Raw genomic sequence first — 14,543 nt, forward strand, 5'->3', positions numbered from 1 at the left:
TTACAGGTCGAGATGAGATTTGGGTGGGGACACAGAGCCAAACCATACCACCCTGCAACTGTGTTTCATGTTGTATTCCTACTGAACTGAAGATATGTAGACTCTTTCTTCCTCCAGGCCTCCAGATTCAAAAGAATCTGGAAAGCAGTATTGTGCACTTCAGCACATGATTCAGAGATACCGCAGACATGTCATTCTCAAATAATCATGCCTGTCAGTTGTATTTTGATGACAGTCACCTCGAACAATCCCTTCTTAACCAAAACTCCCACCCTCTTTAATGCTTTCATTGCCATGAAGGCATGAAACCGTATTTTATTTCCAATCACTTCTTCTAATCCCTACAAGGCTCAAACATTATTGAAATAGCATTTTAATTAGAAACTGCTTGTCCTGAAATTTATAATACACAAAATTATCTTCAATCTAAATGAATCATACAGGTAGGCCACAGTGGCTCACGTCTGTAACCCCAGCACTTTGGGAGGCCGAGGCGGGCCGATCACCTGAGGTCAGGAGTTTGAGACCAGCCTGGCCAACATGGTGAAACCCCGTTTCTACTAACAAACACAAAAATTAGACGGGCATGGTGGGGCACACCTGTAATCCCAGCTACTCAGGAGGCTGAGGCAAGAGAATCTCTTGAAGCCAGGAGGCAAAGGTTACAGTGAGCTGAGATCACACGACTGTACTCCAGCCTGGGCAAAAGAGCAAGACTCTGTGTCACAAATAAATAAATAAATAATATAAATATTAAGTAAATGAGGCCGGGTGCACAGTGTCTCACGCCTGAAATCCCAGCACTTTGGGAGGCTGAGGCAGGTGGATCACCTGAGGTCAGGAGTTTGAGACCATCCTGGCCAACATGGTGAAAGCCCGTCTCTACTAAAAATATAAATGTTAGCCGGGTGCAGTGGTGTACGCGTGTAATCCCAGCTACTCAGGAGGCTGAGGTGGGAGAATTGTTTGAACCTGGGAGGTGTAGGTTGCAGTGAGCCAAGATCACACCACTGCACTCCAGCCCGGGCGACAGTGCGAGACTCCATCTCAAAAAAAAAAAAAAGTATTAAGTAAATGAAAGAAAAACTCAATAGTTTAAATAAATCTCTTAACTGCCCAGTCTTTAAGAACAAATGATTTCTTAGTTATTCTTCTGAAAACAAAGGAAACACATTGTAAATGCATTCAATTTTTGGTAAAGATACAAATACAAAATTAAAAAGATTCAGACTGTGGCCCACAATGAAAAACAGAACATCTAAAGATTGAGCACCTATAGAAACATATAATGCTAGAGTGATCAATGACCCCACAGTCTTAAGAAAATCCCATTGAACACAGTATGGAGACAAGAAAGTAAAACCATGATAAGTTAGTTGTTGAGAGTATCGTTTAAATACTTACTTTTTCATTAGGATCATATCCCACTGAACCAAGATTACGGGACACCATTAAGCGCTGTCTTGAATAGTGCGGAACATGCTACAAAAAAAGAAAAGCAAAATAAATTGCAAATACTTGACGGGCTTTTGAACATTTTTTCAGGATATTTCTTCCAGTTGGGTTCTAGCGAAAGTGTTTGATCAATAAATAGTAGTTCCAGGCAATACACCATAATTATAATTATGGAAGGGAAATCTATCTACAGACACAGCCCGTCGGCATGTAAGAGAAACCAAAAGCATCAAAACAATCTCCAGAAAAGCAAAACAAGAATTGTCGATGGGCCAAGCAAATCTGAGGAAAGCCTTTCAGATCACGCAAAAGGATAGAACAGGGTCAGAAATGTCACAGACTACAAAGAACTTTTAAAAACACAAAACAAGAGTCTTGGTCTCAGGGAGCTTCGAATTTAACAGTGGCCAGAACATAATAAAATACTATTTTTATATTTGCTGATGTCATCAGCCCGATTTCTTATTTTACATTTTCTGGTACAAAAGTGGTTTGGCTAATAAATATGAAAAAGCAAAACCATTAATCAAGGATATTTCTCATTCATTGAACTGTTTGTGAAGAAAGCATATCTTAATGCTTTAATACTTAAGAACATTAAGTGACTAAGCCAGGCACAGTGATACACGCCTGGAATCCCAGCTACTCAGGAGGCAGAGGTGGGAGTACTACTTGAGCCCGGGAGTTTGAGGCTGCAGTGAGCCAAGATCACACCACTGTACTCCAGCCTGGGCAACAGAGCAAGACCCCTTAGAACTTTCTAAGAGGATAGCAACTCAAATAAGAAACAAAATGTTTTTATAGCAACATTTGTAAATGAACTGAAAAAATTGTACAACTAGTTTTTAAAGAGTCGGGCACCATGGCTCATGCCTGTAATCCTAGCACTTTGGGAGGCCGAGGCAGGTGGATCACCTGAGGTCAGGAGTTTGCAACCAGACTGGCCAAAATGGCGAAACCCCGTCTCTACTAAAAATATTAAAAAAAAAATTAGTGGGGCATGCTGGCACACACCTGTAGTCCCAGCTACTAAGGAGGCTGAGGTAGGAGAATTGCTTGAACCCAGGAGGTGGAGGTTGCAGTGAGCTGAGATCGTGCCACTGCACTCCAGCCTGGGCACCAACAGCGAAACTCATCAGAATGAATGAATGAATGAATGAATGAATGAACGAACGAATGAACGAACAAACGAATAGTAATCTCTATACAAAAGTGGAGGTAAAAGATACAAAAAGATATAGTTTATAAAATAAAACCTTTACCAAGTAAAAGACTAGGAACAACAAGGAACTATGAATGGGAAATTATTACTGTGTCCCTATTAAAGATCAAGACTATCTCTCATATATTCCTTCAAGCATAACTGTGAGTTCAAAGAGCATTATCCCCAAGTTTATGACAAAGTTGAGTCCCAAGAACTTTAATTTTTCAAAGGTCACAGGCTGATGCTGTAATGGTTACAAGATTTAACCACAGATTGGTCAAGAGCTTTCTGAAGTTTTTTATTTTTAGATAAGAAAAACAGTGGCGAGTCCCACATAAACACTAATATCTACTCAAAGACATGATGTTGTTCCACAGAGCCTGCACACATGTGAACTTGTAATAATGCGGCCCACAGCTATAAAAAGCATAGATGCCTCCCAGTTAGACAGCAACCAGAAGTAGAACTCAGGCCGGGCACAGTGGCTCACGCCTGTAATCCCAGCACTTTGGGAGGCCGAGGCGGGCAGATCGCTTGAGGTCGGGAGTTCGAGACCAGCCTGACCAACATAAAGAAACCCCATCTCTATTAAAAATACAAAATTAGCTGAGAGTGGTGGTGCATACCCGTAATCCCAGCTACTTAGATGGCTGAACCCAGGAGGCGGAGGTTGCAGTGAGCCAAGATTGTGCCGTTGCACTCCAGCCTGCGCAAAAAGAGCGAAACTCCATCTCAGAAAAAAAAGAAGTAGAACTCGTACAAGCAAACACAACTATGACAGAACAACTACCAGTGTGAACCATTCCCACAACAAGTCTCAACTGGTTTGGAGTCAGCCCCACAAAGGCTCTGTTCCTGTTTACTCCTGGGAGACATTCATGGAAGGTCAAAAATGAAGAATCAGGTCAACACTCAGACTATTTGTGTAAAGCCACAACATAAAATTTATGTTCTAAATGCAGGAAAACGTTTGTAGAAGTCTGCTAATTTGGACCTCTACACAATTTTAACGTTTGTTGTTTTTGTTAAGCATGTAACAAACTGGCTACACGCCCAGTCCAAAATTCTTTGTAAGGTATTTCCTAGTAATAAAGGTTCTGAGAAAGAACTTTAATCAATTCTATTTATAAAGACTATTTAGCCAATCACAGCCAAAAGGAGAAAGGTCAGGGTGTGCAAAATGACTCCCCAATAACATATTGCCATTGGTTCTCTCCCACAGGAATAACGATTTCCTATATTTTCCACACATAGAAAAGAAATGCCTGCAAATGGTTTGGCACATGGGAAGTGGCATTGACCCTCAGGGTCACAAGACTTGGGTCAACTCTCAGCTATGAGTCATTGAGCTAATCATTTATCTGGGCCCCCATTTCCATCTACAGAATGCAGGTGATGACACCTCCCTGATTTCCTAGGGAGTTGTTAAAAGGATCAAATGAGTTTTTATACATAGTGAAGTGCCAAAAAATGTAAGGTTTTACATGAAAACTAAATCCAAATATGCAGCTATCACCTTCTTTGTTAAAACCATACCAGAACCACTTGGGAGTTACCATTAGAGAATAATATAGTCAATAAGAGTTCTGGTCTAGACTCAGATTCTGACCTGGATTCGAATCTTGACTCTGACATTTCCTAGATATATAGAAAGTTTCTTCATTTGTACACTGGGGATAATAATAGTACTTATCTAAGTCACAATGCTGCTATGAGGATTAAATGAGAATGTCTAACATGGCTAGCACAGTCTTGCATATATTATCATCAGCACACAATAACTTAGACAAAAATGGGGGGAAATGGTAGGCTTTTAGACAAACTGGTTGCATGCCTTCCAGTCATGGCAAACAGGGAAACAACTATCCTTTCTTAAGATTAGATAGCACTGGCCAGGCGCAGTGGCTCATGCCTGTAATCCCAGCACTTTGGGAGGCCAAGGCGGGTGGATCACAAGGTCAGGAGATCGAGACTATCCTGGCTAACACAGTGAAACCCCGTCTCTACTAAAAATACAAAAAAAAAAAAAAATTAGCCGGGTGTGGTGGTGGGCGCCTATAATCCCAGCTACTCGGGAGACTGAGGCAGGAGAATGGCGTGAACCCGGGAGGCGGAGGTTGCAGTAAGCCGAGATCGCGCCACTGCACTCCAGCCTGGGTGACAGAGTGAGACTCTGTCTCAAAAAAATACTAAGCATGATGTGGCCTCACGTGGCGGTTAAAACTGGTAAATCCACTAGCAAATATCTTAAAGAACAATCTAAACACCAGTTCTGCCAAAACCAAAACTACTGTTAACTCACCCACAGTAGCAATCAGGTGAATAATACTAAATAACTCATTATCAGATAAATTCATTATCAGAATGCATTCTGCTTCAAAGAAGAAAGTGTCCTCAAAACTGGGTTAACGGAGCTATAAAATGGTCTCACCAAGGTCAAAGTAAACATTAGTTTACGTCATCTTGCTTCATCTCTAAAATTCCAGGTGAAGGTCTTATCCATGTATTATGACACAGAGTTTGGAAGCATCTGTTGAGTATTTCATCGTGCATTGTAACAGAAACCAAGGGGCCTTCTGAGCACATGCCTTTCTCTGAAGACACTTGATTTAAGTCTGGCTTTTTCCTGGAAGCATAGCTTTTCTTGCAAATAGACTATTTAGTCTTCAGGATCTCAGAGACCGTTCCAGTCTTCAGTGTCTGCCAAAAGCCAAGCTGAACACCTAATATTTGAGAGAGATGTTCAAGACTCAAGATTCTCTGGGCTCTGCCTCTGTACTAAGCTCAAGCACCAGAAAACTATACATGTCAACTCTAGAACTTCATTATCCCACCCTTGACTCTTCAGCCAGGCCATTCTTCCCCATCCGGCTGTAGCAGATGTTGTCAGAGGCCACTCAGATCCTCTCTAGCTACTGTGTTGACAACTAACGGCTCACACCCACTCCCTCATCTTGACCATGTTCCTCAACTATACAGTTCTCCATCAAGCCTGAGAGCTACCCCCACCCTGCCTGGCCAAGGGCTAACACTGCATTCAAAAGGCCAGTCCCAGCACCTCAAGGTGGGACTTCATCAGTAGCACAACCTGTGCCCTAGAGCTGTTCCACCCAATATGGCAGCCATGAGCCACACTCAGATGTGCGCTAAGAGTAAACTACACACTGGATTTTGAAAACTTAGTGCCCAAAAGATGTAAAAGATCTCATTAGTGAATTTTTACATTTACATATTCAAATAATGCTTTGAATATTTGAATATATTAAGTAAAATATATTAATTTCCTCTTATTTTACTTTTTTTGTTTTTTTAAGAGATGGGGGTCTCACTATGTTTGCCCAGGCTGGACTGCAGTGACTAGTCACAGGCACAACTATAGCCCATGGCAGCCTCTAACTCCTAGACTCAAACGATCTTTCCACCTCAGCCTCCTGAGTAGCTAAGACTACACTTCCCTGCCACCACACCTAGCTTCGTTTTACCTTTCTTTTTTTTGAGACAGGATCTCACTGTGTTGCCCAGGCTGAAGTGTAGTGACAGGATCATAGCTCACTGCAGCCCTGAACTCCTGCATTCAAGCAATCCTCCCACCTCAGCCTCCTGAGTAGCTGGGACTACGGATGCATGCCACCATGCCCCACTAATGTTTTCATTTTCTGTAGAGATGGGGTGGCAGGGGAAGGAGGTTCTCACTATTTTCCCCAGGCTGGTCTTGAACTCTTGGTCTCAAGCGATCCTCCCACCTTGGCCTCTTCACTTTACTTTTTTTTAACATAAGTATTAGAAGATTTTTGTTTGTTTTTTGAGACGCAGTCTCACTTTGTCGCCAGGCTGGAGTGCAGTGGTGCCATCTCGGCTCACTGCAACCTCCACCTCCCAAGTTCAAACGATTCTCCTGCCTCGGCCTCCCCAGTAGCTGGGATTACAGGTGCCTGCCACTGAGAGGTGACAATGTGCTAGCAGCCCTCACTCTCAGCACCTCCTCCACCTCGGCGTCCACTCTGGCGGAGCTTGAGGAGCCCTTCAGCCTGCCACGGCACTGTGGGAGCCCCTCTCTGGGCTGGCTGAGGCCGGAGCCGCCTCCCTTTGCTTGTGGGGAGGTGTGGAGGAAGAGGCGCTCCCAGGCCAGTGCCAGTTTCAGTGGGGCCGGGGGCAGGCTCCGCGGGCCCTGCACATGGAGTGGCCGGCCAGTGCAGCACGCCCAGGGCAGTGAGCTGCCCTGGGCTAGCAGCTGTGGAGGTTGCGCCGAATGCCCCAGCAGTGCCGGCCCACCGGCGCTGCACTCAAATTCTTGCCAGGTTTAGCTGCCTCCCCATGGCGCAGGGCTCGTGACCTGCAGCCCGCCATGTCTGAGGTCCCCGCCTGCAGTGGGCTCCTGCATGGCCCGAGCCTTCCCAATGGGTGCCGGGCGGCACCCTGTTTCGTGGCACCTGGTCCCATCGACAGCCCAAGGACTGAGGACTGCAGGGGCGGCTCGGGATTGGTGGGCAGCTGCATCAGCAGCCCCGGTGCAGGATCCACTAGGTGAAGCCAGCTGGGCTCCTGAGCCGGATGGGGACTTGGAGAACTTTTATATCTAGCCGGAGGATTGTATGTGTACCAATCAGAACTCTGTACCTAGCTAATCTGGTGGGGACTTGGAGAACTTTTCCCTCTAGCTAGAGGATCCTAAATACACCAGTCAGCACTCTGTGCCCGGCTCAGGCTTTGTAAATACACAAATCAGTACTCTGTGTCTAACTCAAGGTTTGTAAATAGACCAAGTGGTACTCTGTATCTAGCTAACTCTGTATCTAGCTAACCTAGTGAGGACTTGGAGAACTTTTCTGTCTAGCACTCTGTGTCTAGCTCAAGGATTGTAAACACACCAGTCAGCACTCTGTGTCTAGCTCAGGGTATGTAAATACACCAATCAGTACACTGTGTCTAACTCAAAGTTTGTAAATACACCAATTGGTACTCTGTATCTAGCTGACACTGTACCTAGTTAACCCAGTGGTGACTTGGAGAACCTTTCTGTCTAGCACTCTGTGTCTAGCTCAAGGATTGTAAACACACCAATCAGCACTCTGTGTCTAGCTCAAGGATTGTAAACACACCAATCAGCACTCTGTGTCTAGCTCAGGGTTTGTAAGTACACCAATCAGTACTCTGTGTCTAGCTCAAGGATTGTAAACACACCAATCAGCACTCTGTGTCTAGCTCAAGGATTGTAAACACACCAATCAGCACTCTGTCAAAACGGACCAATCAGCTCTCTATAAAATAGACCAATCAGCTCTCTGTAAAATGGACCAATCAGCAGGATGTGGGTGGGGTCAGATAAGGGAATAAAAGCAGGCTACCTGAACCAGCAGTGGCAACCCACTCAAGTCCCCTTCCACACTGTGGAAACTTTGTTCTTTCGCTCTTTGCAATAAATCTTGCTGCTGCTCACTCTTCGGGTTCACGCTGTCTTTATTAGCTGTAACACTCACTGCCAACGTCTGCAGCTTCACTGCTGAAGCCAATGAGACCACGAACCCATCGGGAAGAACGAACAACTCCAGACGCGCTGCCTGTAAGAGCTGTAACACTCACCACGAAGGTCTGCAGTTTCACTCCTGACAGCGAGACCACGAACCCACCAAAAGAAGCTCCAGACACATCTGAACTCAGGTCTGAAGGAACAAACTCCAGACACACCATCTTTAAGAACTGTAACACTCACCATGAGGATCCGCAGCTTCATTCTCGAAGTCAGTGAGACCAAGAACCTACCAATTCCGGACACACCACCACACCCGGCTAATTTTTGTATTTTTAGTAGAGACAGGGTTTCACCATGTTGGCCAGGATGGTCTCAATTTCTTGACCTTGTGATCCACCCGCCTCGGCCTCCCAAAGTGCTGGGATTACAGTCCTGAGCCACCATGCCCAGCTGAGCCACCACGCCCGGCGAAGACTTTTAATGACATTTGCAGCTCACCTTATATTTCTATTGGGCAGCACGGACCTAGGACAGTTGTTCTCAAATTTTACCATGCATCAGAATTACCTGAAAGGCTTGTTAAAACAGATTGCTGGGCTCCATCACCAGAGATTCAGACTCTGCAGCTCTGGACTAGGGCTGGATAATTTGCATTTCTAACAAGTCCCGGATAATGCTGCTGGTTAACAATCACACTTTGAGAAATACTGCTCTAGAGCTCCCTGCAGGAACAGAATGAAGCTAGTCTCCAGCTATCAAAACGAAGATGTGTTTCAGTGTAACTACTGTCTCCCTCTTCCCTCTCAAGTCTTAACCCTCCCTATTTCTAAGATACTAAATACTCAGGAACGTGGGCAATTAAGTCTTTTTTTTTTTTTTTTTTTTTTTTTTTTGAGATAGCGTTTTACTCTCGTTGCCCAGGCTGGAGTGCAATGGTGCGATTTCAGCTCACCGCAACCTCTGCCTCCCAGGTTCAAGCAATTCTCCTGTCTCAGCCTCCCGAGTAGCTGGGATTACAGGCATGTGCCACCATGCCTGGCTAATTTTGTATTTTTAGTAGAGATGGGATTTCTCCATGTTGGTCAGGCTGGTCTCGAACTCCTGACCTCGGGTGATCCACCTGCCTTAGCTTCCCAAAGTGCTGGGATTACAGGTGTGAGCCACTGCACCCAGACCATTCTTTTATTTTTTAATTCAGATGTAATTCACATACCATAAAATTTACCCTTTTAAAAAAGTATACAACTCAGTGGTTTTTAGTATATTCACAAGGCATGGAACCATGACGGCTACTGATTCCAGGACATTTTTTATCATCCCAAAAAGACACCCCTTAACTATGCGCAGTCACTCCCATCCCCTCTCCTCCAGGCCCTGGGCAACCACTAATCTACTTTCTGTCTTCATGGATCAGTCTATTCTGGAGACTGCATAAAAACACAATCATACAATAGCGGCCTCGTGTGCCTACCTTCAAAAGTCACTCTTAATTCCTTCCTTTCCCTATTTGTACATACCTTACAGATATTGCAGGTTCAGGTCCAATTAATTATTGTTCAAAACAATTGCTGCTCAAAAATGCTAACAATCATCTGATCCTTCAGCAAATCTCATCGTTTTCCTGGTGGAGGGTCTTGCCTTGATGTTGATGGCTACTGACTGATCAGGGTGGTGGTTGCTGAAGGTTGCGATGGCTGTGGCAATTTCTTAACATAAAACAACAGTGAAGTTTGCTGCAGTGATTTCCTCTCACAAAAAATTCTCTGTCGCATGTGATGCTGTTTGATATCATTATATCCACATCAGAACTTTTTCAAAATTGGAATAAATCCTCCCAAAACCTGCTGCTGCTTTATCAACTAAGTCGATGTAATATTATAAATCCTTTTTTATCATGATGACCATGTTCACAGCATCCTCCACCACTAGTAGATTCCGTCTCAACATACCGCTTTCTTGACTGGGTGTGGTGGCTCAACACCTATAAACCCAGCGCTTTGGGAGGCCGAGGCAGGCGGATTGCTTGAGCTCAGGAGTTTGAGACAAGCCTGGGCAACATGGCAAAACCCCGTTTATACAAAAAAAATTTTTTTTTAATTATATATATATGTGTGTGTGTGTGTGTATATATATATATATATACCTGGGCATGGTGGCACAAGCCTGTAATCCCAGCTATTCAGGAGGCTGGTGGGAAGATTACTTGAGCCTGGGAGGTCGAGGCTGCAGTAAGCCATGACCATGCCACTGCATTCCAGCCTGGGTGACAGAGTGAGACCCTTCCTCAAAAAAAAAAAAAGGAACCACTTTCTTTACTCATCTATTAAGAAGCAACTCCTCATCCGTTCAAGATCATGAGACAGCAGCAATTCTACCACATCTTCAGGCTCCACTCTAGTTCTCTTGCTATTTCCATCCCTCTACAGTTACATTCCCCACTGAAGTCCTGAACCCCTCACAGTTGGAATCGACTTCTCAAAACTCCTGTTAATGTTGATATTTTGACCCACCATGAATCATAAAGGTTCTTAATGGCATCTAGAATGGTGAATCCTTTCCAGAACGTTTTCAATTCACTTTGCCCAGATTCATCAGAGGAATCACTCTCTACAGCAACTATATAGACTTATGAAATACTATTTATTAAATAATACAACTTGAAAGTTGAAATTCCTCCTTGATCCATGGGCTGGAGAATGTCGTATTAGCAGGCATGAAAATAACATTAATCTACTTGTACAGCTCCATTAGAGCTCTTGGGTAACCAAGTGTATTGTGTATACGCAGTAATATTTTGAAAGGAATCTTTCTGTCCTGAGCAGTAGGTTTCAACAGTGGGCTTAAAATATTCAGTAAACTATGCTGTAAACAGATGTGCTGTCATCCAGGCTTTACTGTTCCATTTCTAGAGCACAGGCAGACTCAACTTTGAATAATTCTTAAGGGTCCTAGGATTTTCAAAATGGTAAATGAGCACTGGCTTCCACTTAAAGTTACCAGCTGCATTAGCCCCTAACAAGAGTTGGCCTGTCCTTCGAAGCTTGCTTCTTTTTTTTTTAGGGATAGGGATCTTGCTATGTTGCCCAGGCTGGACACCAACTCCTGGGCTCAAGCAATCCTCCCACCTCAGCCTCTGGAGCCAGTGCCTGGCTTCTAAGCCTCAAAGGACAGCCAGGTGTGATAGTGAGCACCCCAGGTGCTGTCCTTTGAGGCTCTGAAGCCAGGCACTGACTTCTCTCCAGTTCTCAAAGTGCTAAATGACATATTCTTCCAATAGAAGGCTATTTCATCTACAATGAAAATCTGCTGTTTGGTGTAGCCAACTTCATGAATGATCTTTGTGAGATCTTCTGGATAATGCTGCAGCTTCTACCTCAGCACTTGTTGCTTCCACATTTATGTTATGGAGATCGCTTCTTTTTTTTTTTTTTTTAGACAGAGTCTCTCTGTCGCCAGGCCGGAGTGCACTGGCACGATCTTGGCTCACTGCAACCTCCACCTCCTGGGTTAAAGCGATTCTCCTGCCTCAGCCTCCCAAGTAGCTGGGACTATAGGCACACGCTACCACACCCGGCTAATTTTAGTATTTTTAGTAGAGACAGGGTTTCACCATGTTAGCCAGAATGGTCTCAATCTCTTGATCTTGTGATCCGCTCGCCTCGGCCTCCCAAAGTGCTGGGATTACAGGTGTGAGCCACTGCACCCGGCCTCACTTCTTTTCTTAAACCCCATGAACCAACCTCTGTTTGCTCCCAACTTTTCTTCTGCAGCATCCTCACCTCTCTCAGCCTTCGTAGAATTGAAGAAAGGGCCTTGCACTGGATTAGGCTATGACTTAAGGAAATGTGGCTGGTTTGATCTTCCATCCAAACCACTAAAGCTTTCGCCATATCAGCAATAAAGCTGTTTCACTTTTTTTAATCAGTTGTGTGCTCACTGGAGTAGCATTTTTAAATTCCTTCCAGAACTTTTCTTTTGCATTCACAATTCGGCACAAGAGGCCCAGCTTTCAGTCTATCTTGGCTTTTGACAGGCCTTCCTCCCTAAATGAGTTCTAGTTTTTTATTTAAAATGACAGACATGTGACTCTTCCTTTCACTAGAACGCTTAGAGGGTTATTAATTGGCCTACTTTCAATATTGTTGTGTCTCAGAGAATAGGGAGGCCTGAGGAGAGGGATAGACATGGGGGAATACCTGGTTGGAGAAGTCAAAACACACACAACATTTATCAATTATGTTTCTCTGCTTATATGGGCGTGGTTCACGGCACCCCAAAATATTTACAATAAGAATATTGAAGATCACTGATCACAGATCACCATAACAGACATAGGAATAATGAAAAAGTTTAAATTATTGTAAGAATTATCAAAATGTTTCACAGAGACACAAAGTAAGTCTGTGCTATTGGAAAGATGAGACCAATACAGCTGCTCAAAGCAGGGTTGCCACAAACCTTCAATCTGTAAAAACAACAACAACAACAAAAACAGTATCTGCAGGGCTAATAAAGCCAAGATATAGGCATGTCTGTATCTGCCTTCAAACCCCACAGCAAGATACTGGCTTTAGCTCCAAAATACATTCCAAGTCTGACCAGTTCTCACCAACTCCAGTGCTACCACCCTAGCGCAAGTTACCATCATCTCTAGCTTGGTCTTCTACAACAGCTTCCTGACTGGTCTCCCTGTTTCCACTCTTCCCACCCCAGTCCCCAACCCTACTCCCACCCCTACTAAGACATTCACCACACAGTAGTCACAATCGTCTTTTCCAAACACAAGTTCAATGTGCTTAAATGCCTCCAATTGGACTCTCATTATTAAATTCCAAATACAAGCCCCTAATGACTCTGTCCTGCCTACCTACTCCTCCTCCCTCATCTCCTAAGATCGTCCCCTCGTTCAGTTCACTCCAACCACAGCAGCCACATTCATCCCTTAATTATGCCAAATGCAATGTCCCCTCAGAGTTTTTGCCCTGGCATTCCTTGGTCTGCAATGCTAGGCCCCCATATAGTCACATGGCTGGCTGGCTCAGTTTCCTGTCCAAATGCCACATGCTCTGAAATGTCCCCTATGGTCTCATTAGGTAACATCCCCAACTCAGCACCACTACCACTCTCTATCCCATTAACTTATCTTTTTACTTCAAGATCACTTCTCAGTCTCTGAACTTTTCTATTTATATGAGCACAGTCTCCTTACTCAAATGTAACCACAATGGGAGCAGAAACATTCACGATTATGTTCCCAGCTCTAAGTAGTGTCTGACACATACGATGTGTAAGTGGATTGAATGGTAGCCCCTAAAATGATGTGTCCATGTCCTGGAACCTGTGATAAAGGGTCTTTGCCAATACAACAAAGTGAAGGACCTCGAGATGAAATCATCCTAGATCTTGTCATGGCCCTAAATCCAATAAAAAGTGTCTTTATAAAAGAATGAGAGGGAAAGATGCACAAGGAGGAGGAGGAGAAGGTAGCCATATGAAGACAGAGGCAGAGACTGGAGTGATGCGGCCACAAGCCAAGGAATGAATGCAGCCACCAAAAGCTCAAAGAGGCAAGAAAGGATTCTCTCCTAGAGCCTTCAGAGGAAGCATGGCCCTGCTCATGCCTTGATTTCAGACTTCAGGCCTTCAGAACTGTGGGAGAATGAATTTGTTGTTTTAAGCCACGAGGTCCATGGTCATTTGTACAGCGGCTCTAGGAAACCAAGGGTTTCTTGAATAAAGAATACCAAAGAGGGCGAGCACAGTGGCTCACGTCTGTAATCCCAGCACTTTGGGAGGCCAAGGCCGGAAGATCAGTTGAGGTCAAGAGTTCAAGACCAGCCAGGCCAACATGATGAAACCCCATCTCTACTAAAAATACGACAATTAGATGGGCATGGTAGCACATGCCTGTAATCCCAGCTACTTTAGGAGGCTGAGGCAGGAGAATCACTTGAACCCGGGAGTCGGAGGTTGCCATGAGCCGAGATCACACCACTGCACTCCAGCCTGGGCAACATGAGACTCCATCTCAAAAACAAACAAACATAGAATATCAAAGCAAGTATGCCACATGGATGCTGTATTAGGTTTTGTGAATGAAATCACAAATCTGTATCTTCCAACATTTTTAAAATTCACTTTTATTTTGATCTTATTAGGTTGATCCCATCAGTTTGTGCGGTTTTTTCTAATGAAAATGTCAATAGTCATTTAAAATAAAGAAACTAATTTTTGAAAGTTATGTAATATGCTTATCTTTCAAAAAATATAATTTTGCTTCAACTATTTAAGAGTATTGTCAAAATAAAAGCAGTATATTTGTATAACACTTCATCATGGTACTAAAATTATTCTCATTAAAGATCAAAGATCTTACCAAATTCTTTCACCAATTTTTTTTTTTTTTTGAGACGG

General features: G+C 43.9%; 1 protein-coding gene across 4 annotated transcripts in view; it reads right to left on the reverse strand.

Annotated features, from left to right (window-relative positions):
• Positions 1-14,543, reverse strand: part of PCCA (propionyl CoA carboxylase, alpha polypeptide) — a 461,774-nt gene that overhangs the window by 441,624 nt on the left and 5,607 nt on the right. For 3 of the 4 annotated variants that reach the window (XM_011993783.1, XM_011993781.1, XM_011993780.1), the window contains exon 2: positions 1,405-1,482. The exons of the other annotated variant lie outside the window; for it this stretch is intronic. In XM_011993783.1, the coding sequence (XP_011849173.1) occupies positions 1,405-1,482 (78 nt within the window). The remainder of the gene's footprint in view (positions 1-1,404; positions 1,483-14,543) is intronic. 4 annotated transcript variants of the gene reach the window in all.

Source organism: Mandrillus leucophaeus, unplaced genomic scaffold, assembly GCF_000951045.1.
Source record: "Mandrillus leucophaeus isolate KB7577 unplaced genomic scaffold, Mleu.le_1.0 Scaffold434, whole genome shotgun sequence".
In the NCBI taxonomy this organism is placed as follows: Eukaryota; Metazoa; Chordata; class Mammalia; order Primates; family Cercopithecidae; genus Mandrillus; species Mandrillus leucophaeus.